The following is a 23,097-nucleotide window of genomic DNA, read 5'->3' as shown; positions in this document are numbered from 1 at the left end:
TCTTCTAGTCACCAAATCAAGAACCATCCAATAACCTCTGCTAGAATTTGAAAAATAAGCAAGAACTCGATCAACCTTGAACAATCAAATACAACTGTATCCAGTAGAAAATCAATCCATTACCGCACATTTCGTTGCAGTATCGCTGAGAACAACAAGCTTTCAAAACAACTTTTATAGGGTGACAAGACAGAAGAATGAATCGAGTGAATAAGATTGAATCAATTGATAAGATCTGTTAGGAATGTCGATTATTCATGACCAGCGCGGTTACTTGAACGACTTTCATCAACCGATATCATTATTATTCTCTGGGGCGTTTAATGGTGGAACTTGACTTTCCTTCCAAGAGGCTAAGATTGATTTCATTTGTGCTGTATGCCTGTATCTATTCTAATGCATATTGCATTGAGCCAAGACTGCAAGAGTACTAGAATGTATGAGTAATCATCTATCAATAATACATTCATATACAGTAATAATAATAATATTCGAGTGACCTGGCTAGCTCAGGTCTGGTGTCAGAGTTTTCAGGTCGCAACTGATCAATTTCAGGGCCTCTGACATGACCTTACGACTGCTTTTTAGGCAGCCGGGACCGACGGCTTAACGTGTCCATTCGAAACACGGGAGTGGCCCAAGATAAATATCTTGCCCGGGCCGGGATTTGAACCCGGGCCTCTGAATCATAAAGCCAGCATCTGATCCACTCGGCTACGGCCATATACAGTAATTATGGTAGAGTGTGTGAGTAACCATCAATTTTAAATGACGAATGATTGAACCATTCATTCACAATAAATAAATTTACATCTCAAGTATGCAAACCATCAATAAAATGATAATTATAGTGTTAATAATATCATTAATAATTTTCGAATGACAAATTATGAAATCATTTCAATCAACCACTGAATGGATCTACATTTTATTCAAGCAAACTAATGTAATGCACTGCAGTTAATTAGAGTGTATATTGTGAGTTTGATAAATCAACTGGCAGACAAATTGCACAACAACCGGTTAAATTTCAACCGTGATTAATTTCACGAGAACCAATCAGAGAAGGCCTTATTGATGAGACGGCTTCTCTGATTGGCTCTCGTGGAATCAATCACTATTAAAATTTAACGAGCTGTTGTGCAACCGGCAGTATGTATTGTACTGAAGTACATTTGAATGAATATTGGAAGAAATACAGTGAGTTTGATAAATCAACCAATTTAATGACATGAACAATTGAAATACGGTAGGAGACTAGTAATCAGGAATACATCAAACCATAGTATTCAACTAGAAATCTTGCCCAGACATCTATAAAGAATAATTTGGGTCTCATGCGAGTCGATCTATTGGAACATCCCGCTAAAGCTTCTAACATCGAGCAGAGAGGGAAAGAGTGTAAAAAGAGTGGGAGAGAGTGAAAAACATAATTATTGAATGAGAGTGGGAGAGAGAGGGAGTGATTTGGTGAGATAGAGGAAGTTATTATAAAAGTTATAGTCTTCTGAAGTTATAGTCTATAAACTCTTAAACATGTTTGAATTCTCTCTTCATGAGAGAACTAAACATATTTTAGACGAAATATTCAAAAATGTCGACTTGAAAATTTCTCTAAATTGGCAAATACAAACAATAACATAAGATCTTCACGAAAACAATAACAAAATACAAATGAGTACTTCTGAATTATTCAGCCTAATAAAGGCATAAAATAAGTAAACCAAGCTATTGCTAATTAATATTTCAGAAGAAGAGAATTCATCAACTAACTGGATTCCTTCTCGAAGTTCAGAGACCCCCGGACGAATTTGGTAATTAACAAATATTTTACAAGTACTCAACGCAGTACAATGTAAAATACTAATCCTGATTAGTAGATCTCGTTCTCTAATTATTCCCAATTGAAAAGAACGTTAGGTGCACACTAATTATCTATAACACGTCTTAATTATTGTTGAACTCTAATTAATGAATACCTGAGAGTGAAACCTAATTATCACGGTCAAAATAGAATCCTTAACAACAATAGGTTTATTTTTAGAAAAATATATTTTTGGATAACGTGATAAGTTTGGAAACGAGTGACTAATTAATAGTTATTATTAAATAAGCCATTATTTTGAATAGTTGTGTATGTCTGCCAATGAAACGTTTCCAGTAAAGGAGGAGAGGAGATAAAGTGAAGAGGTTAGACTTTTCACAAACAAATCGAATGATTCACTTACGCTGGTGAGGCTCGTAAGCATGTGAGGAATGATTATGATGATGATGATGATGATGATGATGAAGAAGAAGAAGAAGAAGAAGAAGAAGAAGAAGAAGAAGAAGAAGAAGAAGAAGAGAAGAAGAAGAAGATGATGATGATGATGAATGATGATGATGATGATGATGATGATGATGATGATGATGATGATGATGATGATGATGATGATGATGATGATGATGATGATGATGATGATGATGATGATGATGATGATGATGATCAAGATGTTCAAGATGTTCAAGATGATCATGATGATGATAATATAATGATTAAGACGAAAATGATCAATTTTTTCAGGGGTTTTACAAACTAAGCTCCAATAAACCTTACTACTGGAGATTTAGAGTAATCAGAATAATTAGAATAATCCATTAGTTTGAACCAGATCCATAAATCATAGACCGTGGTTTGTGGATGATACTTCAATTTATTTTCCATAAAATCTAAGAAAGTAGAATAAAGATATTGGACAAACTGTATCAAATTGGTAGTTATTAGAAGAGCTATTAGTTCATTATTAAAAACTTCACTATCCTATCTTGCATTTCAAATTGATAATTAATGTGGAAATGTACCACTGATATATAAATTGAGATCTCTGTTGATGAAATCATAATGTCTGTTATAAACAAGAATTTATATGTTATAGAAATTAGCTAAATTAATGAAAACATCCTAATTAGTTTTATAAATGAGTCATACAATATATTAGTCCTGTAATTAGCAAATCTTCTGATGATACCGATTAGTTTGATCCACCCTGTCATAGCCAATATATACAAATTTTAAAATAGGATGATATCTCAAGAATCGTGGCTCCATAAGTTTGTCATTAGTGAATCATTTCTCATCACAAATACAAGAATATTGATCAGGAATATTTCTTTATATCCACTTCTCATCTTGAACACTGTTTATCAACAGAAGTTTCAGGATGCATATATAAACTAGAAATTAGCCTGATATGACTCAAATTGGAAATATGTCCAAGAACATTCTACCTCCTCGAAAACTTCATATTTAATCACTGTAGATTCTTTGCTATTTACTATATCGATGATGAATATCACCACCAGCAAAAGTACAAGTTGCTCGATGGTGAGAATTCATCCTAATTTAACAATAAATCAAATATTAATATACAGTCACTATCACTCTTGTTTCCAGATTTCACCACTTGTAAGTATTAATCAGTTTAGTTTCAGATTCGGTTACTCCTCATCAAAATATCATGTTACTAGCCGTCAGGCTCGCTTCGCTCGCCATATCTGGACCGCCGGCTGGATCGTCCAAAACAGAGATAACCTGTGTACTGAATTTTTTTGTATATATATTCCCATCAATTACTGAAAAAGGTGAGAAAACTCAGAAAAGCTGAGAAAAACGTTGGAAAACGCTGATTTTGGTCGTATCTTTGATGAAATATTAAAGTCACCTTATCACAACATCTTTAGACGCTAGCTAAGCCTCTGTATCAAATTTGAACATTTTCTGTCTATTACTTGATGAAAGAACTGAGAAAACGCAAAAACCGCTAATTTTGGGCGTAACTTTGGCGTTATTTCAAATTCCTTCTAACACAACATTATTACAACCCAGCTTAGCTTCTGTAGTAAATTTGAACATTTTCTGTTCATTTGTTCTCGATAAATCTGAGAAAAAGCTTAAAACCGCTGGAAAAACGCAGATTTTGGGCGTATCTTTGAAAATTTTTCTAAATCTGTTCTTAGTGCGCCTCTAAAGGGCCAACTGAACATACCTACCATATTTGAACGTTTTTGGTCCGGTAGATTTTTAGTTCTGCGAGTGAGTGAATCAGTGAGTGAATGCCATTTCGCTTTTATATACAGTATATAGATAAGAAAGGGTGGGTATCCAACACTGATTCGCTCTCTCAATCCAAAAAAAATCATTCTGAGCAACTCTGACTTCATCAATATTTATAATTATTTTCTCCTTATAATTTTATTCCCTCCTTTAATGTCTTCATCAATGATCAAGAGAAATTATCAATTGGGTCATTATAGGATGTTATTAAACTATAACACTGGATTTCACAGCGTTCACTAGCAGTACTTTCATACCCATAAAGATTAATAATGATTCTCATGGAATAGCCATTGAACAAATCATAGCTATGATTTATGCTATGCTTTTTATATCTGTATCTTATTGTTTCTGTTCAAATACAGATATAATAAACTGAATTTCAGCTGATAAGGAGCGAAATGCGCGTGTTCGTGGCGCATGAGTCCGTACGCACCGTTTAGCAGAGGTGAACATCCCCTCCCCTAAATTTGCCCATGCCCATGGACGCACCCCCCTGAATTTGACAAAAATTCAGCTTCTACCCCCTTGAAAAAAAAATTAAAATTCCGTTAATAGTCACTACAAACAGTGGGGATGCCCCAAGATTTGATTTTGAGCTCCTCCTCCCCCCAAAGAATTTCAAGAACGCAGTCTGCGTCCAGACCTCCCCCTGTGAGCACCCTTCTTCAGCAATCATGGTTCCGGTTGCACAAAAGCCACTTAAATTTTAATCGTGATTAAAACCACGAGAACCAATAAGAGGAGACCGGTTGAATTTCAACCTTTCAAAAACGTCTTTTCAAAAACGCCTTCTCTGATTGATTCTCGTAAACTAAATCATGATTAAAATTAACCGGCTTTTGTGCGACCGGGCCATAGTCAACTATAGCAATCATAGAATTTTATATTTACCACAGCAAATCCATCATATTTCAAGATTAATAGGAATTTGAAGCATCATGATTTGATTTGTCAAGTTCATTTCCACATACTACAATGGGTACTAGAATAGAAATAGCAGAGTTCTGTAAGATAGTTCCGACCTTCAATGAAGTTTCGCCTCTCGTCGAAAACGTTGGATATCTGCTCGGTCTCGACAGTCTCCAGTTCCTGGTCGAGAGCATCCTGATCGTAAGATGCCAGGTCCTGTTCATCCTGAGCATCCTGTTCGGAAGTAGATCGGGTGCGCGTGCGCAGTGGACTGTCCAGCGCCGAGGAGGACGCGGAAAAGGAAGAAGGCGGCCGCGCGAGATGCGGAAACAGCCGACGTTGCAAGTATTGCGCCAGAATGTGCTGAGTGATACGGTTCTGCCTGGCCACCTCACCTGCAACCAGAGAGTATAGAATGTAATACATTGATGTAATACAAACTGATGATCCAAGTTCGCATTCTATACTCTCTGCCTGCAACCAGGCAGAAACACATATCACATAAATAATACATTCACTGAAAATAGCACAACACTACTCGCGAGTACAAGCAAACTATAGTCGTCCATACAAAACAACTTCCAACTTCGAGGGATAAGCGATGCAGAGAAAAGTATGTAGGGATACAACAACGGCGATGTTGCTGTGAGAAGCGGAGCTTCCGACTTGAAGATAATTAATTATATGCGGAGCAGTGGGGATACAGCGGCGGCGATGTTGCCGTGCTAAAGCAGGCAGTGTTCTGTAGTCTTTAGTGAGTTTTCAACTGCTCATGATTCAAATACGCAGTTTCCTCTCTGAAAGCACTGAGTCGACTGAGTCTAATCAGAGATGAACGAAATATCCTCAATGATATTAAATTATGTTAATGATATCCTTGATAATTTTCACAATTTTACAAATTGTGAGAAGTATACTTTTTTCTCTCTGGTCTAAAGCCGTGTCTACACTGATCAAATGTTCGACAAACATGTTTGTAAGAAAATTCTGGGCAAATTTTATTATGTTTGACAAACAACGTTCGCCAGTCAGTGGCCAGTGTGGACACGTCACCAAACAAAATATCTGTAAGTGGGAAGAACAGGTTTTTGATTTACAGCTGTCAACTCTGAAAATGTTTGTAAAAACAGTAATTTTTCGTTTGACAAAGTTTGTCCAAACGTTTTAAAATGTTTGTCCCTGAGCTCCTCAACAAACATGTTTGACGAGAATTTGTTCATTCTGGACAGGGCTTAATCGACAACTTGGTAATTGTACTTGTTTTTATGACTATTCATTAGTTATCTGCTGATCGCTCTCCATTTCTCTGCTCCGCATATTCCTCCAAGTAGGAAGTTGTTGTGTATGGACTATAATTCCTGTACGTCTAGTCTGTTCATCGTGAGGAGAGACCACAACGTCACGTTTGCGCTGGTCTAAGTATAAATGTGATAGATCACTTTCAAAAGTGATAGGAATTTTGTAAAAAATTGATAGTAGCTCGTCATAGTTTTTTATCGTTACGTCCGATGAGCGATTTCCGTTGAGCGATTTTGGGGGTTAGCAGTCCACTGAGCGATCCATTGTTCAGAATAACAATAAGGATAGGCGGACGCTATGACTAGGAGCAACAATTTACAATTCCAAGTTCTACCAATCATCTGCATTTCTTCAAGCCAATGATTAACATTACTGCAAATAGATAAGTATGAAGTATCTCACACATACCAAGAAGATTTAAGATCAACTTCACATCTGTAGCATTCTACATCTACAAGAAATCACAAAATTCAAGTTCATGCCAATCTACAATTGTTAATGTATAAAAGCGAAATGACTCCCATATTTCATTCACATAACAGATTCCATCAACAGAGCTCAAAATCTACATTTAAACTTTAGTCGCTTATATCCCAAAAATCAATAATTTATTAGAAAAAATTCCTGAGATTTTCATTTTATGAAAAATAAAATCCGGCATACTGCGGATTTGGCAACAATACGGAGGCGGAAAAGAAGGTGATATTCATTATTCTAGTTTTTAAGTGATTAACTTTAGTTAATCAGTTGATTATTCTTACTTTTTTCTATATTAATTAATTATTAGTTATTGTTATATTAGTAACACAGCTCAATTTAAGTGATACTTATAGAAAATAATAAAGTAGAAATAATTTTCATGTATTATGATCAAAAATATTGCCCGGTAAGTGCATGAGCATCCAAACAGTAGAAACTAGAAACTTCATGCAAAAATTCTTGAATATGGCACTAAGCTCCATGGAAAACATGTTGAACGTGGACAATCTCAAACTCAATATAACTCAGCTGCTATTAAGCTATGAAACAAACTGCTATTCAATTGAGAGCTATTTCTAAGCTGACGGAGATACTGAGATACAGGATGGAAGAGCTTATAATCCCCAAAACCCAACTTCATTTAGCCAGAAAATTATTGTCTCTCAAAGTTTTATGAGCAATTCTCAATGACAATTCAACAAACAACGTGAAACTAATTAGAACACCTGACGCCAGCCAAATAATCTACGTGACAAAAAAGGGTGTGCATTAGTTGTAAGTTTATCACGCGAAATTAGAAATACAAACGGAACACATTAATTGAGTATTATGACCCTGAAACGCACACAGACACTTTCAAATCCTGTATGTTGACATCCAATATATGGCGTTCAATTGACGGTTTTTCAAATTTGAAGAGTGCAGTGAAGGTAATTGTCGAGGGTATGTGAAGCGGATATAAGAGGCAGATTTTTTACCATTACTAAAGAGGAAAATACAATTTGTTCACAAATTGAGATAGATTGATCATATTCGTATTGTTATGTCCGTGTTTTGACCGTTTGCCCAGTGAATGTTTATACACTAGATTGCTTGTTTGTATAAGATTCATTATTATTATTACTAGATTGAGTTAGCTGGTGGCTTAAACTCAAAATGAACAACATTAAACATATATCAAACGAGACTTGATTGGATTTAATCCAGTTTAAAATAAAATTTGATTCAAACTGGCACTGTGCAAACGGAACTTGAAACCATAACCCCATGATATCGTGTAAGTATCAACATCTTTGGCTGTACTGTGATTCAAAGTGATTAATATAGGCTACTGGAGTGAAATTCTATAATAAATATATCTCTAGAAATTCATATTCCTTCATTTTGGATAAAAAATTGTACTCAAATTCTTGGAACTGATAATATAACCCTTCTTTTCGAAATTTTACTACTTTTAAACTTTGGGAGTGGAGCAGCTTTTTGGCTAGGCCTGTTGCTCTCGTCTAGTAATTTCCAATTCATGATTTATACTATGTATTAATGAATTATTTCATTAAATATTGAAATATTAATGAATTGATTAATAACACACAAATATAGTTTATCGATAATTTATGGAGAGGTTTCAATTGCATATCAACAATCATTATTCTCATGAAATTTTTCATTTCACAAATAATGTTCAAAGTTCTGATTATGAGTTAGCATTGATAGTTTTCAAGGAGCAATGTTCAAGGACAGGAATTTTATGCTGTGCATGCAACTTCTCATTAGTATACGAGAATTATACCTCTCAAATATGAATTATGTTCTCAATTATAATAATTGATTTACATTAAATTTAAAAACACAAAATGTCAAACTATGCACATGTAGAGATCCAGTAGTTTCAATAACATAATATTAAAAGATAAAACTAGAAATTTATGAAGCTAAGTCCAAATCTGCCAGCCATTCAAGAGCTGCTGGTGCAGCATTCACAAAATCCTCAACAGCATGGGCATACAACCTGACAGGACAGACCTCAGCAGTATGTTTCAAAGTTTGTTTTGGAGCTCCACAGTCACATTTATTTCAACTAGACTAGTAACTTAATTCTGAATAACTCAGCTTTAGGACTTCCAAAAATTCCTGAATTCATTCCTCAGTCTTAGTGGACTTGCATGACTAGCTTGGACGAAACTAAAGAAATTAGAAATTGTTAGATCAATCTTAACATGTCTAGAAAGAAACAGTGAAACACGAAATAGAATGATAGGAGTCTTTTAGCTCCCATTAAACATCCAATCATAAAACAAAGACTTTCCGCCCTAATATATTTTTTCCATACTTCCTGGATGACCGTACAATATGTGACCAATCGTTGGTCCATTTTTGGGATTAAAATTGCTGCCAATAACTTTCTCGCTGGTCGAAGACGATGACACGATTTTCCGGCCTCAGTTATGTAATTCAAACATTATACAAAGTGTATCGCACCCATTTTGAATGCATGTTACAGGTTATCATCGTATTAGCCTACTCCTGGTCGTGGATTTTGTCAGCCTAGTCGAATAGTAGTTTGTTCATGTAATGTTCGATCGACCTTCATGATAGTTCAAGTTTTTGCTGACAAAATGTAAGTAGGTAGTTACTTGTCCCAAAAATATATTGCACCAGTACTTTCTAATATTTATGACGGTTTAGCGTTATTGGATTTAGAACAGTTGTCATTTAAAACAGTTATAATATCCTTTACTCAATCTTCAATTACACTACAGGAAGCTTTTCTGAAAATAGAACACCCATGTATTCCTATAGAGAATTTAATGAATGAAAACTATTTGATATTGTCAAAGCCACTAGTTGACCGAACATAGTGAGGTCTATATTTCAACTCGAAATTACAACTCGAATTACTATACACAAGTTTTTTTGAGATTTTGCATTTTAAGGATAATATGAAGAGAAAAGGAATTCCTCCATACTCTGATATCACTATATAATATCATCTACTTTGAAGATTGAATCAATCAGACTATAGAATTATTTATAATCAATCAGCTGACAAGTGGATTATTTATTGCATGCATTACACAAATGTCTGGCCGTGTCTATTTCTATAAGGTAGGGTTTCAATATTTTTTATGATGCGTGCCCATCAGTATTCTCACATTTGAAAAACAAATTGAAAGTGATTGAAAATAAAATAAAAAATTATTAAATGAACTGAATAATGCTGAAGAAATTATAATATTCTTGATTGAAAAAAATTAATTTTAAAATAGTTGAGAAATATTTTTATCAGATGGAAAGATTATCACGAGACTGAATAAATTATCATATGGGATACAATTTCAAACGTGAACTGAGTTTATTAACGTAAGTGAGTTTTTGATCTTGGAGAAAACAAATAATAGGTTTTGAGAGTAAATTATGATTCAACTGTGAATTTTGAACTAATAGTTCATTAGAACAGTTTAAGATACTCGTTCCGGTTATTAAACCATCTCTACTTTACTGAAAGCTTAAACATTGAGTAGCAGAATGTGGGCTATAGTATGGGTGAAGCCCCACGATTCTCAATCAGCTGTCAACCAATGACGTTTGAGCTCTACTGCCATTGGTCGATGCAAGACACGCTAATAACCAATCGTAGGGCTTCACCCATACCTTAACCTATATTTTGCTGTTCAATTTTTAAGCTTTAAGTTTACTAGAGATTTATAATCGTGTAACATAATTATAATACTAGTATCTCAAATCTCTCATCCATTCATCTCTCATTTGGTAGAGAGTTAGTGGGAAGGATACTTCGAATATTCTTTCCGAAGAATGAACATTGATATGTCAAAAGCTCTGCCAATTTGTGTAGATGCATAACAATATTATCTATTTTATCTATAGTTATCACAAATTGCTTTTTTCATATCATATACAGCTCAATAATTATTTTCTTAATTTATATTTTGTAAATTCATCTATAATTTTGCTGTATTGTAAGCTATTGTATATAAGTGTATAAGCCAGTATATATTGTAATCTACATAAATAAAGTACTCAATCAATCAATAATAATCATCCTCATTTCCCACGCACAAGCCTAGAGCTGATGTGGGCATAAACCTCAGCAAAAAAGAATAAATCAGTGGTTTGACAATATCCATTCGTTTCCATCAGAGATTATTGAATATTAAGTATTCTTTTTTCTATGTTTTCATTCAACAAAAGTTTCTTTTACAAAAAAACAATGATTTATCTTCAACAAGAAAGCCAACAGGATAATGTAAACGAATCTCTTTAATCCTGAATCTCACTACAATTAGCAATTCATTTTAGAATTTTAACATGTATTATTACTACTTTTATTCGAAATTATTATCATGAAATGATGACCTTGTTGACCTTCGGCCAATAAATTCGCTATCAGGACCTGTTCATCAATGCACTTAATATGAAAATAATGCCGTTACCTTGTAATAAATTCACTGCAAGAGTTGAAGATGAATAAAATTTTCATAAACTCGAATATAATTATCAAGTCTTTATTAGTACTTCAACAACTCACATGTGATTTCTGGGATCTATGAGGATAATCTGTTCTTGGCTTTCAATTATATTCATCAGATTAAAATATTGTGATGAAATCCTATCCTCATGCATCCCACATCTAACTTAACAGAGACAAGATTCATTAACACGCGAGATTCTAGATAGATTCATCTCTTCTTCTCTTCTTCTTGCCTTCATGGATTAGGCTTTTGCCTGTTCCATTAACGGTAAGATTCATCTAACGGTAAAGATCGTATCATCTTATTATAAATCAGCAGAGTTATGCAGTTAGAGTTATCACCCACAAAGGTTCACACCAATGACATGACATTCCTGAAATTGAAAACCTTGACATTAAATTGAAGTGTATGATATAGCAATAATACAGTAGCGCTTCTATTCGGTTGTAAAAAGGATTCTGAGAAATAAGCTTTTGATACCTCTGTTAATTGGAGAAAATCTAGTTCCAATGATGATTTGTTACCCAATAAGATAATATTAATCATTTAATGAATTAATGATAAGTAATTTTATCCTCGAACCCCAATAGGATTGATCAATAACGACAAATAAAACAATGAATTTATTTTATCCCATTCACCTTACAATCTCGATTTCATGCATGCATATTCAAAGAAATCTTTAATTTAGTTAATGTGATTGAACATTTCCAAACTCTCCCAGATGCTGGAGCATTATTATGAAATCAACAGAAACTTGTTTAGCCGAGTGGAAGTGTAAGATAAATGCGGACTGTCTATCAGTCTGACAACAAGTCTTCACAAATGTTCAAATGAATGAGGAATCAGAAGAAATGAACCAGTTTCTGTAAACGTAGTTGCGAACTGTATCAGAAGCCATTACATCATAATGATACTACATGGGGAGTCAACTTAGTCAACAACAATTTCACAGGCATTTAATCTTCTTTTTTGTCGTCTTCTTTGAACAGTTTCACTCGTCTCATAACATGCTGCTAAAACAATTTCCAGAGAAAGTAATAACTTGGTTGAAAGTGGTCAGTATTCAACATGGCTAGCTTGAAGTGCACTCATTACATGTTTTTATAATCCTTACGCTTTTAAATAGTGTAATCTGGTGTGGAGCTCATGCTGTGAGGTTGAGTACATAATAGAGATAGATCAATAGATTCATGTCAAGTAGTACTTATATCAGGCAAATAATATACATCGTCTTTGTAAGAGGCAAATCATATACTTGCTAAAGAGCGTGAGTTGATGATTCTGTGAAGAAAGCTGTCAAAAAATTAACATTGTCAAAAATCGTTATCGGAATAATATATATACACCAGAGGAAGAACGAGTATACTAACAAATCTTTGTGAAAATTGGGAAATTTAAAAATTTCTCTGGACTTGTAGTAAATTTTGAATAAATTCTAAGGTACCGAAAATCGATAACGGAATATACACAAGAGGAAAAACGAGTATACTAACAAATGTAGGTAGAAACTGAGAAATCTGACAAATGTCTCTTAATTTGTAGTGAATTATGAATAAATTCAAAGGTACCGATTCACCTCTCACGTCATAAATACTTGGATCTCAGCGATACAATAAAATAATATAATAACTGTTACAATACAATGAGTAATTGTGATTTCGAGAATATTCTCTATATTCGGAATGTCAAGAAATGAAACCTATTTTCTAAAACTTTCAACCATCCTGGCGTCTTGTAAATGATCAAAAAAATTATTGAGTTACAAGCCAACCAATGGGAATGTTGTCATGTCAACAGCCATAGATTTGAGTAAAATACAATATTAAACCAATCAAAAACTTATCGTATCAGAGAGTAAAAACTTTTTTGTCATGGGAGATGTGTAGAGAATTCGACACACAAATTTGATCACAAACCAACCAATGAGAGAATAGCTATTCTATTGTCATGGCGACAGCCAATGAGAGTTGAGTAAAGAAATGATCAACCAATCACAAGCGAGCAGATCACAGAGTGGGAATTTCAAGCTGGCAGCAATCGGCTCAGTTTATAGAGTACACTATATAGTTATTGACCGAACGTAGTGAGGTCTATGTTTTGAAGATTTTCTTTTGTCTTATTGGCCTACATTATAAATCTGAAAATGCAGTATTGGATTGAATGGTGAGAAATTTTAACATAGAGGCGCTTCACACTATGGATTTAGATACGTATATAATACTTTTAACATGCATTCATCAGATATATCATTTTTCTGAACCATAAGTAGCAATTATTTCAATTGTTGCTCATATTTGGTCTCCACCATAAAAATTACGCATTAACTTCTGATTTATTTTCCACTAAATCTTATTGATTTAATTCTTTTTACGATGGAAAGGTCAAGATCAGTTGTGTTCTGTCCCAAGACGACAACAGAAGAAGAGACAAGCGAATCATTCTCTTTGGATGAGATTTTTATTATCCTGCTCTGACTCACTTACCGTAGATACACCTCATCCTTTTTCTGAATTATGTTGAAGTGATTACAAAACTAGTTCTCAAAATCATCCCATAAACGGAATGATGTATTTAGAATGCCTGTATATATTAGGCATGCGGAAGAGAACGAGTCGAATCTAACCAAAATCAGCAAATATTCAACAAATTTTTGCTGCTTAAAGTTTTGTAAACAGATCAGAACAAAGACATTGCTGGCTCTTGTTTAAATCGAGGATTAGTGAAAATCTTAGCAAGGGCATGGTCTTGAAAAATCCTTTTTATTGTGTTCTTCATGAGAAGAAGATTGTCAGTGGATTGTTGCAAGGAGAGGGTATCAGTATGATCAGATTTAAACTCCGTGCAAATTTACTTCAGACTTGGAGGAATTTGCGGCGCAGAGGAATGGAGGGAGATCAGCCAATTATAGTGATGAATAGAGTGATAGGTGGAAGCGCAGTTGCCAATTTTGTCGATTAGAGTCAGTCGAGTCTGTGATTGCAGAGAGGAAACTTCCTAAGTTTAACATGGGTGCTTGAATACTCACTGAAAATTAGAGAACGCTGGCCGGTACACAACGGCAACATAGCCGCCGTTGTATCCCTGCCGCTGCATGCCTTCTCTGCTGCGCATGTCCATCCCAAGTCCGAAGTTAATTTGTAATGAGTATAGTAGGGATCAATCAAATCAATTGAAGTTGCTTGCTCATGTTTGCTTGCGCAAAGTTCACTGCATTTAAGTTCTTGAGATGTAGAACTGAGATGATTATCAATCAAGGATGGATAGAAATTATTGGAAGGATGATCACTGACAGAATTCAATTGATGGACTTGGTTGTAAAGTTAACTATCTATAAAGTTGATTACTCAATTGTCTACGTTCAAAGTACTAAGTTTGCAAGTCAATTTCCACTTATACAGTTATTCTTCTCCAATTCGCGAAAAACCGTGTTTTTAACAACATTTTCGCCATTTTAGCCGCCATCTTGAATTGCATTTGATCGAGAATGTTCGTGTTGGATCCTTATAGTGTAAGGACCTTAAGTTCCAAATTTAAAGTTACTCCGTTAATTGGGAGATGAGATATCGTGTACACAGACACACATACACTCATATACACACACACACATACATACAGACCAATACCCAAAAACCACTTTTTTGGACTCAGGGGACCTTGAAACGTATAGAAATTTAGAAATTGGGGTACCTTATTTTTTTCGGAAAGCAATACTTTCCTTACCTATGGTAATAGCACAAGGAAAGTAAAATGCGATTTCGTCGTCATGAAAAAAGCCAATGAGAGTCGAGTAATAATGAATTCAACCAATCACAAGCTAAACAATGAGAGCCAAGCCATTTTGTTGCCATGACACAACCAATGGTAGTTGAGTGAGAGAGTTTAACCAATTCACAAGCTATACAATAGGAGAGGAGCAATTTCGTTGCATAGAACAGTAAATTGAAAAGTGAGATGTCAGTTTACTACTAGCAATTTCAATCAATCAACAACAGTATTCAACCTTCAACAACAAAGTAAACAGTCAGTTATAACAGTATATCACGTCATATTATATAAATCAATTCCATAATCACGGCGCTCACACAAGTGTGAGAGAACCAAAGTGAAAATAAATCAACTGGACGACTTCATTTGAATATTTATGAGTTGATAATTGCTACCGATAATAAGCACATGTCGATAAATGATCAGATTCCGTTCAAAATGGCCACATCAACAATTATTGATATTACAGGAGATTTTGACACTAGGTGCTTAAATTGATCACTGAAATTTGATTCACTTAAAAATTGCAGCATAGATTGAACGGGAATCATCTATGTCATTCAAGACGAATACTGACATTCTCAGCACAAGATTGATAGGTTCCGAGATAAATAATAAGAGCCATTATATATGAATAGTAGGCCCGGTTGCACAACAGCCGGTTAAATTTTAACCGTGATTAACTTCACGAGAATCAGAGAAGGCGTTTTTGAAAAGACGGGTTTTCTGATTGGTTCTCGTGGAATTAATCACGGTTAAAATTTAATCGGCTGTTGTGCAACCGGCACTAAGAGTTGCAATTAGAGTATAATAATATGTATAATATGAGTATAATATAAGTTGCATTAGAGAAGTGCAAGTTAATTAAATTGGTCACAGGTGTGGCTAATTGGTGGGTACTTTTTCCATTCCAATTCTAGTCATATTGCAATTGAGATTTTTTGGACAGTGTCGACTTTCTAGTAGCCATCTGCTGTCACAATAAGATCTACATTGCCCCGTTACATACGAAATGAGATCAACAACTTTTTGGTATAATTGAGATGCTATTGCTTACTTCATTCAGGCATTATTTGCTAAGAACCAGTTTATTATGCAGTTAGTAAGCTGCACTCGGACGGTGGTAATGAACTAGATTCGAATTATATTGTTTAGCATAATATATCACAGAATCAGAACAAGATTCTATTTTATGAGATCTAGTCTATTCGAGAATCAATTTAAGAGTTGAATCAATCTCATAGTTGATATTGAATTTAAAGGAAATGCTCCTTTTACTTTTGGAGACTTGTGATAATATAAATACTCTTCAACTATAACAAAAATCCAAAACTAGCTGCAAGCATCTTGTTGTTTGATTAAAGTTTCTATTGATAATTTTGTTCAAAATATTGGATCAAAGCTTTTCAATGTTTCGCGAGGCTCTCCAGCTTTTCAAATGGGAGGAAGACGTCTAAATATCGTCTTAAACACTCTCAATATCATAATGAATTTATTTTAGCGTTACAATTCATATTCCAGACCACAGATTTGACTGTCCAGTTCAGAAGAAGAAATAATTCAACTGTTAATAATCCATAACATAAAGAATTGTAATGAAGTGTGGGAAAGAATTGGCTTATGCACGTACGGGATAGGAAATTCACGAATGAAGCATCATCACATATGAACTACTGGACTTGAAATTTTGTATATGGATTATTTATTATTTACCGAGGATGGTTATAGGACTATTTCAAGTTTTCAGTTTGTCAAGTTTTCAATTAGCCCCTCGCTGAGCACGGGCTACCTGCTAGTTAGGAAATATATTTATAACGGAATAAATTTCGATTATTGAAATAAAATTGTTTGTAAATACTACGAGTATTTTATCAAAATCCATTCAACTTTCAATAGTCGTATAAGAGCAAGAAAGTTCAATTGACTATACAAAAAGAAACTCTGTATTCTTATTATTCCTCATCTTACAACTATAAATGCTTCCCAAACAATTAATAATACAGTACAACTCTAATTATTCAAATTGATTGGGACCAGACCTCGCATAATCGATGATTTAGATAATCGAAGCTCTAATAATTGGAGTTCTACTGAAAATTTATCTGATGTAAATGGGATTCATTCGATCTCATTTTGGTATAAAATTTATGCCTATAACTTGTACAAACGCATTGAAGTATTATGATGACAGAAGTAAAGTAGAATGGAGGAAAGAAAGAAGCGAAGATAAGAGGTGCACTATGGAAGGGTACTTACTGGAAAGAGGTCAAGAGTGGAATATCAAGTAGGTTTGTAACAGAGATCACAATGTCAATTGTTCTTCCATGGTCCTATTGTGATCCATAGTCCGTCCATAGAAGGCCAGAAAGTAGCAGACAAATGATGAACAAAAGAAGACAGTCGGAGGAATGATCCAAAAAATGGATCCTTAACCAAGAACCAACACAAAAATCTCTCTGGAGAGATTGAATTTTGAATGATAAGATGTAGATTTGTGTATTAAAAGATCTGTATTTGTGTGATGTTTTGTTCTTTTAATTTTCTCTGTTTAATATGACAACATGTGTATATGACAATAATCAATGTACTTGTACATTTGATGAATAAATATGATTGATTGATTCTATGATTGAAATTAGACAAATTAAGACCTTGAGTAATGTTTTTCTATTTCTTTCAAGTAGAGAAAATCCTTATAATAATATCCTAATAATAATATCGAGTGACCTGACTGGGTCAGGTGTGGTGTCAGAGTTTTCAGGTCGCAACTGATCAATTTCAGGTCCTCTCACATATTGAAGAGTATAAAAACTACATTGAAGAATATTACTATCATTTCAATAGATTGAGTAAAAATACTTGAAGTTCTCCTACAGTCTCTCCAATTTACTGCAAAATGTTGCTGAAATTTCTGTTTTTGAAAAGTGTCACTATAATTTCAACAGATGAAGTAAAAATATTTGAAGTTCTCCTAATGTCTCTCCGATTCACAGCAAACCGTTGCTGTGGTCCTGTCTCCTATGGAGCAAGATAAGTTACTATATCGCAAAAAATAAAGGACCTTGGAATACTACAAAATTAATATTATATAGTGAGTTACATTTTAGATACTGAATTGTTATTTGAATCAATTATAATAAATTGCAATCCAACAAGATTGAAAATTGTTTCAAAATCAATGCTACACTTGACGTTATCATCAAAACTTTAAACTTCATATCCCTCGCATCACAAACTTCATTGTGGAAAAAACAGCTACTACTCAATACTCCACTATAATATCCCACATCTAATCGGATCGCAAATACAATCTAGAATAGAAAAGATAATAAATTTTGAATCGGGGTGTGTCTTTAAGTTTAAAATAGACCTGACTAAGAAACAAAGGAGAGTTTTATGAATACTGCAGTATTCTCTACGTTGAGCTTGTGAGTAGCTGGATACGATCAATTAGTAGTTGTTTATTACAAACTCAAGAGGAGATTCAGTAGCTGTATAAATGTAGTGGGGGAATACAATCAACAATATTCCAATCAGTCATCAATTGATCATCCATCAGACTGGAGAATTTAATAAGGAAGTTTTATCTCATTCAAGCCTTCTTGTATCCAATCTACAACAACAATGGAGAAGTTCATAATGCATCAATGGTTGATTTGTGTCTAATTAATTTTAGGTATTGAAACAAATCAGTTATTAACTTCCACTTTTTAATCGATAGGCTACATCATAACTACAACAAAGGTCGCTATATATTATTGTCTTCATTCCTCTGCTGGGATTCGCATGAATTATCGAGAATTTGTTGTAGAACTACTTGATTTTGAATGTCAAGCACATAACAATTCATGGTTGTTGAATTAAATTGTGAAGGAAGAGTATTCGATTGAAAACCAAATTTCAATGAATGTATTCCTCTCTTCTCATTAATCTTGAAAGCTTCTGTTTTAAACCGTACCAGGATAAACAGCTAAAGGTGAGTAATATTTCTGATAACCAATAAACGAAACACAGAATTATTACATATCAATATGTAATCTATCATCTGACTATTACTATATATTGATAAACATATTTTTTGGTAACACTACAGCCTAATTTTTTTAAATAATAGTTTGAATAAACCAGTACTTGAGTGTTAAAATTGATGTAAAAATCCGACAGCACTTCACAGGGGAGAACTAGTTTTTGATAACTATTCTTTAAATAATTGGACTGTAGTGTCGTCAAAAACAGATCAAGAAAGAACTAGCAGTTCTTGATTGAAAGTGAAATACATGAATATTATTCAGTCATAACCAGGACTCCAAAATGTAAATTCTAAATAGACTCTTATTCTGGGTATTTCTTCTTTTACTTGGATAATTTTCTGATTGAAGTCGTAGTACATTGTTTGTATTTTCTGTACATAGGTGATATCAAAATTGTATTAAAATAATGATACCTTCTACAAAACTGATTACGGTTCAGGAGGTGGTCAACTTTATGGTAAAAGAACAGCAGGAAATCAATTGAAGCCGGAATAAGAGATTTATCAAACATCTAGAAACTATATTCCAGAGATAATTTCAGGCCATTTGAATGAACTACTAGCTAGAGTCATTCTGCAATGAAAGATATCTTGTTATGATTCTTATGAAAGCATCTGGATCACTGCAATCAATTTGAGCCATGTAAGATGTAGCATACATGCAACTGGAATTTCTAGATTGATATGAGATCATTTTAATGATGCCTATCCAGTTATCATTGGAGTGCATACCAGAACTAGATGTAGAATCGTTTAGAGAAATCTGATGCATCAATCATGGAGAAATGCATGTTAACTACTGTAATAGTGCAGTTTCTTATACAGAGTTCTATATGTAATGCATGATTACTTATCGTCAAATCGTCGCTACTTGCTCTCCAAATTGGAATAGTCCAATGTAGTTTTAGATAGTGGAATTAGAAAGATGAAACTGGATTAGTGTTGTAGATGAGATAGAGAATGAAATAAAATGAAATAGAAGTAAGCATGCAGAAAAACTTTGTTTACAGCCTTATCAACATGTAGAAAAAACGTCTCAAGTTTTCCAAGAGATCTAATATAAGATTCTATAGAATCTATATGAATTCATAAACTCTATAATTCTATGAATGGATATATAGATCTAAGAGAGTCTAGTACAGATAAAGGATTATTTTGGAGGTATATTCTACAAATTTCTTGTGAGATCTAGTGTTAGAACAGGAGATTAATGTTCGAAGTGACTGATTACCTTATAAATTACTTGTAAAAATGTATCTAAAATGTAAGCTGTACTCTTGAAAATTATTTCATCGATGCCTACCTCAATGGGAAGTGTCTACTTGAATTAAGTTGCTGGATAACTGCTATAGGCTACGTACCTGGAAAAAAGAAAACAAAACATTTTTAACATTATAATATTGCAAGTCTCTTCAGCAGGAAAATATTGAAATACATTTTTAACATCATAGACTGATATTCCAACTATCTTTAGCAGGAAAGTATTAAAAATATAGAATATTTGAATAAATGAGTATACAAATTTGATCAAGTCTGTAGTAACAAGTTCAATACTGAGGAATTCATCCTCGAAATAGGCCTAAAATTTTGAAATTTGGGTAATTTTGTTAGGGTTTATAAATCCTGTGGGTCCAGGGAGCACACCCTCTCGGCTAAACTACGATGGTGAGCGAAGCAAGCCAGCCTGCCACCAATAAGTAAATAAATTGGCTAGTATTGTTTACAAATATTACTATTCCAAGAAGCTATCAGAAGTCATGTTCCAATTCAAAATGGTTCTATGTGGTAAGAGGAAGTTGAGAATGTTATTCCAGCTCCCAGTTCCCTCCAGCACAAATATCAACCGATCTAGGTACTTGTAATAGCTAATGATTTCAAAATACAGTTGTCATTGGAAAACAAATCAATACATTCATGTTAAGAGGACAATGACATCCAACAATCATAGTTATTATTGTGAGTTTTGCATCCTTTCACAGATTTCCCACGAACCGGTGCTGAATTTTGTTTATCAATTAATTGGAGAACATACACCTATTGTCTCCAATATTTCCTTACACTGATAAACCGGATCTCCTAACAAGAACCATGTTGTATAATTAGGATGGATAGTAATCTCATTAAATAATTATTTCAAACTCATGTAACAGTAATGGGATTTTCAATAGGTATGGCTTAAAGGTCTGAAATTTTCATAGTTATTTAACACTTTAGGAGAGATATAGACGATCATGATAATCCAAATCAGTTATTGCTTCATTAGTAGCGTCAGAGAAGCAGAAAGCCAATAAACATAAAATATCAAATTCATACTTCAATAATAGATGATTAAAAATTGTAAAGTTCCTCATGGTATAAGTTTCCTCATGAGTAAGGAAAATTGATGAAATGTGGGTTATAATAACTGAAACAAAAGATACATACCATGGATGATGCGAAACATGAAAATACCCAGATGTCACTGAAAATATATTTTGAAACATTGCGAGTATTATCACTATCCTATTTCGTAGAGAAATCAAGGATAATCTTGGAAGCATTAAAGCAGAAGATGGAAAAGATAGACTGGATATAAAGTGCCGAATCAGAGAAGCTAAGGGTATGTTTATCAGTAAAAGGCAGCTTCTTTCCTTAAATAGTCTAACGTTGAAAATGAGAAAGAGACTAATAAAAGTTGCATTTGGAGTACTGTATAGCTCTCTATGGGCCTGAAACGTGAACTATTGGTAAGGCTGAGGAAAAGACTCTAAATGCTTTTGAGGTGTGATGTTGGAGGCGAATTCTCAAAATAAATGGATTGACAGAGTTACGAGTGAGGAGGTATTCCAGAGGGCGGTGGAAAAGAGATCTCTTCTGAATTTTCTCAGGGACAGACGACATTCTTGGATTGGACACATAATCAGACACGACGCATTCACGTCAAGTATTCTAGAAGGTACAGTTGATGGACAAAGGGGTCGTGGCAGACCTCGGCTACAGTATCTAAGACAAATGACTAAAGGATCTGGGTGCTATAAACTATATACAATGGACGAGAGGAGCAATGGATAGATTTAGATGGAAGGCTGCCAACCAATCAAACGATTGAGATGAAAGAAGAAGATTTCTTAGGGAGATTCTTGAATCTGGATGTTGTAGCACCGTCATGGACACATTGCTCATATCCACTATAAAAATAAATCAACATATTTATAATATCCATATTTATAATATTTTGAACAACTTCAAGGTAATGTTGATAGCCCCAAATAATTTTTATGTATCAAACATCTGAGATTCATGTATGATAATATGTATCAGTACATTGTGATTACTGCAAACTTATATGAACATACTCTTCAACTTGTATTCATAATAAAAGAGAGATAGAGAGAGAGAGAGAGAGAGAGAGAGTGAGAGAGATAGAGAGAGAGACATACAGAGAAAGAGAGAGTGAAAGAGAGTGTTTGAGAGGGAGGGAGAGAGAGAGAGTGAGTGAGTACGGAACTCGTGAGACAAGTGGATGACAACTGACTGACAGACTATAGAAGAAAAAGTCACTTCAGTCCAAGAAACTGAGAAATTTGTCTTCATGTCACCTGACTTCTGTCTGACACATAATATATATCATGCAACTACAACATATTTGCCACATTTCCTATTGAATAACAATGAAACTATTCCATTCATATATAAGAAGACACGGAAAATCATAAAAAGTGTCTTATTTTTTACTATCAACTGGACAATCATCAAACTTTCTTTTCAAAATTTCTTATCCATGAATAAGAAAAAATAAGGTAATAGAGTGTCTCATTTTCTACTATTCATGAATATAGGTAACAATCCGAGAACTTTCTCTCTGAAATAATACGTTTAAAGAATTTGATCTCTCAACTTTCCAAAAGCCCCCATACTAGTAGGCCTATTGATGATGTTATCTATCTATACATTGCAGATTGCATGTTCAAAAATCCAATTCTTCCTTTTATATAACTATCATATATAGCCTACGTATAGCTTCTTCTTTAGAGACTGGAAATTTA

At 34.0% G+C, this 23,097-nt stretch overlaps 1 protein-coding gene across 1 annotated transcript in view; it reads right to left on the bottom strand.

The window, feature by feature from the left end:
* Positions 1-23,097, bottom strand: part of LOC111045892 (mannose-binding protein C-like) — a 99,829-nt gene that overhangs the window by 39,366 nt on the left and 37,366 nt on the right. Inside the window, exon 2 of the mRNA XM_039427717.1 lies at positions 5,119-5,400. Coding sequence (XP_039283651.1) covers positions 5,119-5,400 — 282 coding nt within the window. The remainder of the gene's footprint in view (positions 1-5,118; positions 5,401-23,097) is intronic.

The sequence above is a fragment of the Nilaparvata lugens genome, chromosome 5, assembly GCF_014356525.2.
Source record: "Nilaparvata lugens isolate BPH chromosome 5, ASM1435652v1, whole genome shotgun sequence".
NCBI classification, from domain to species: Eukaryota; Metazoa; Arthropoda; class Insecta; order Hemiptera; family Delphacidae; genus Nilaparvata; species Nilaparvata lugens.
The sequence above is the reverse complement of the archived record's forward strand: the minus strand, read 5'-3'. Positions and strand labels throughout refer to the sequence as shown.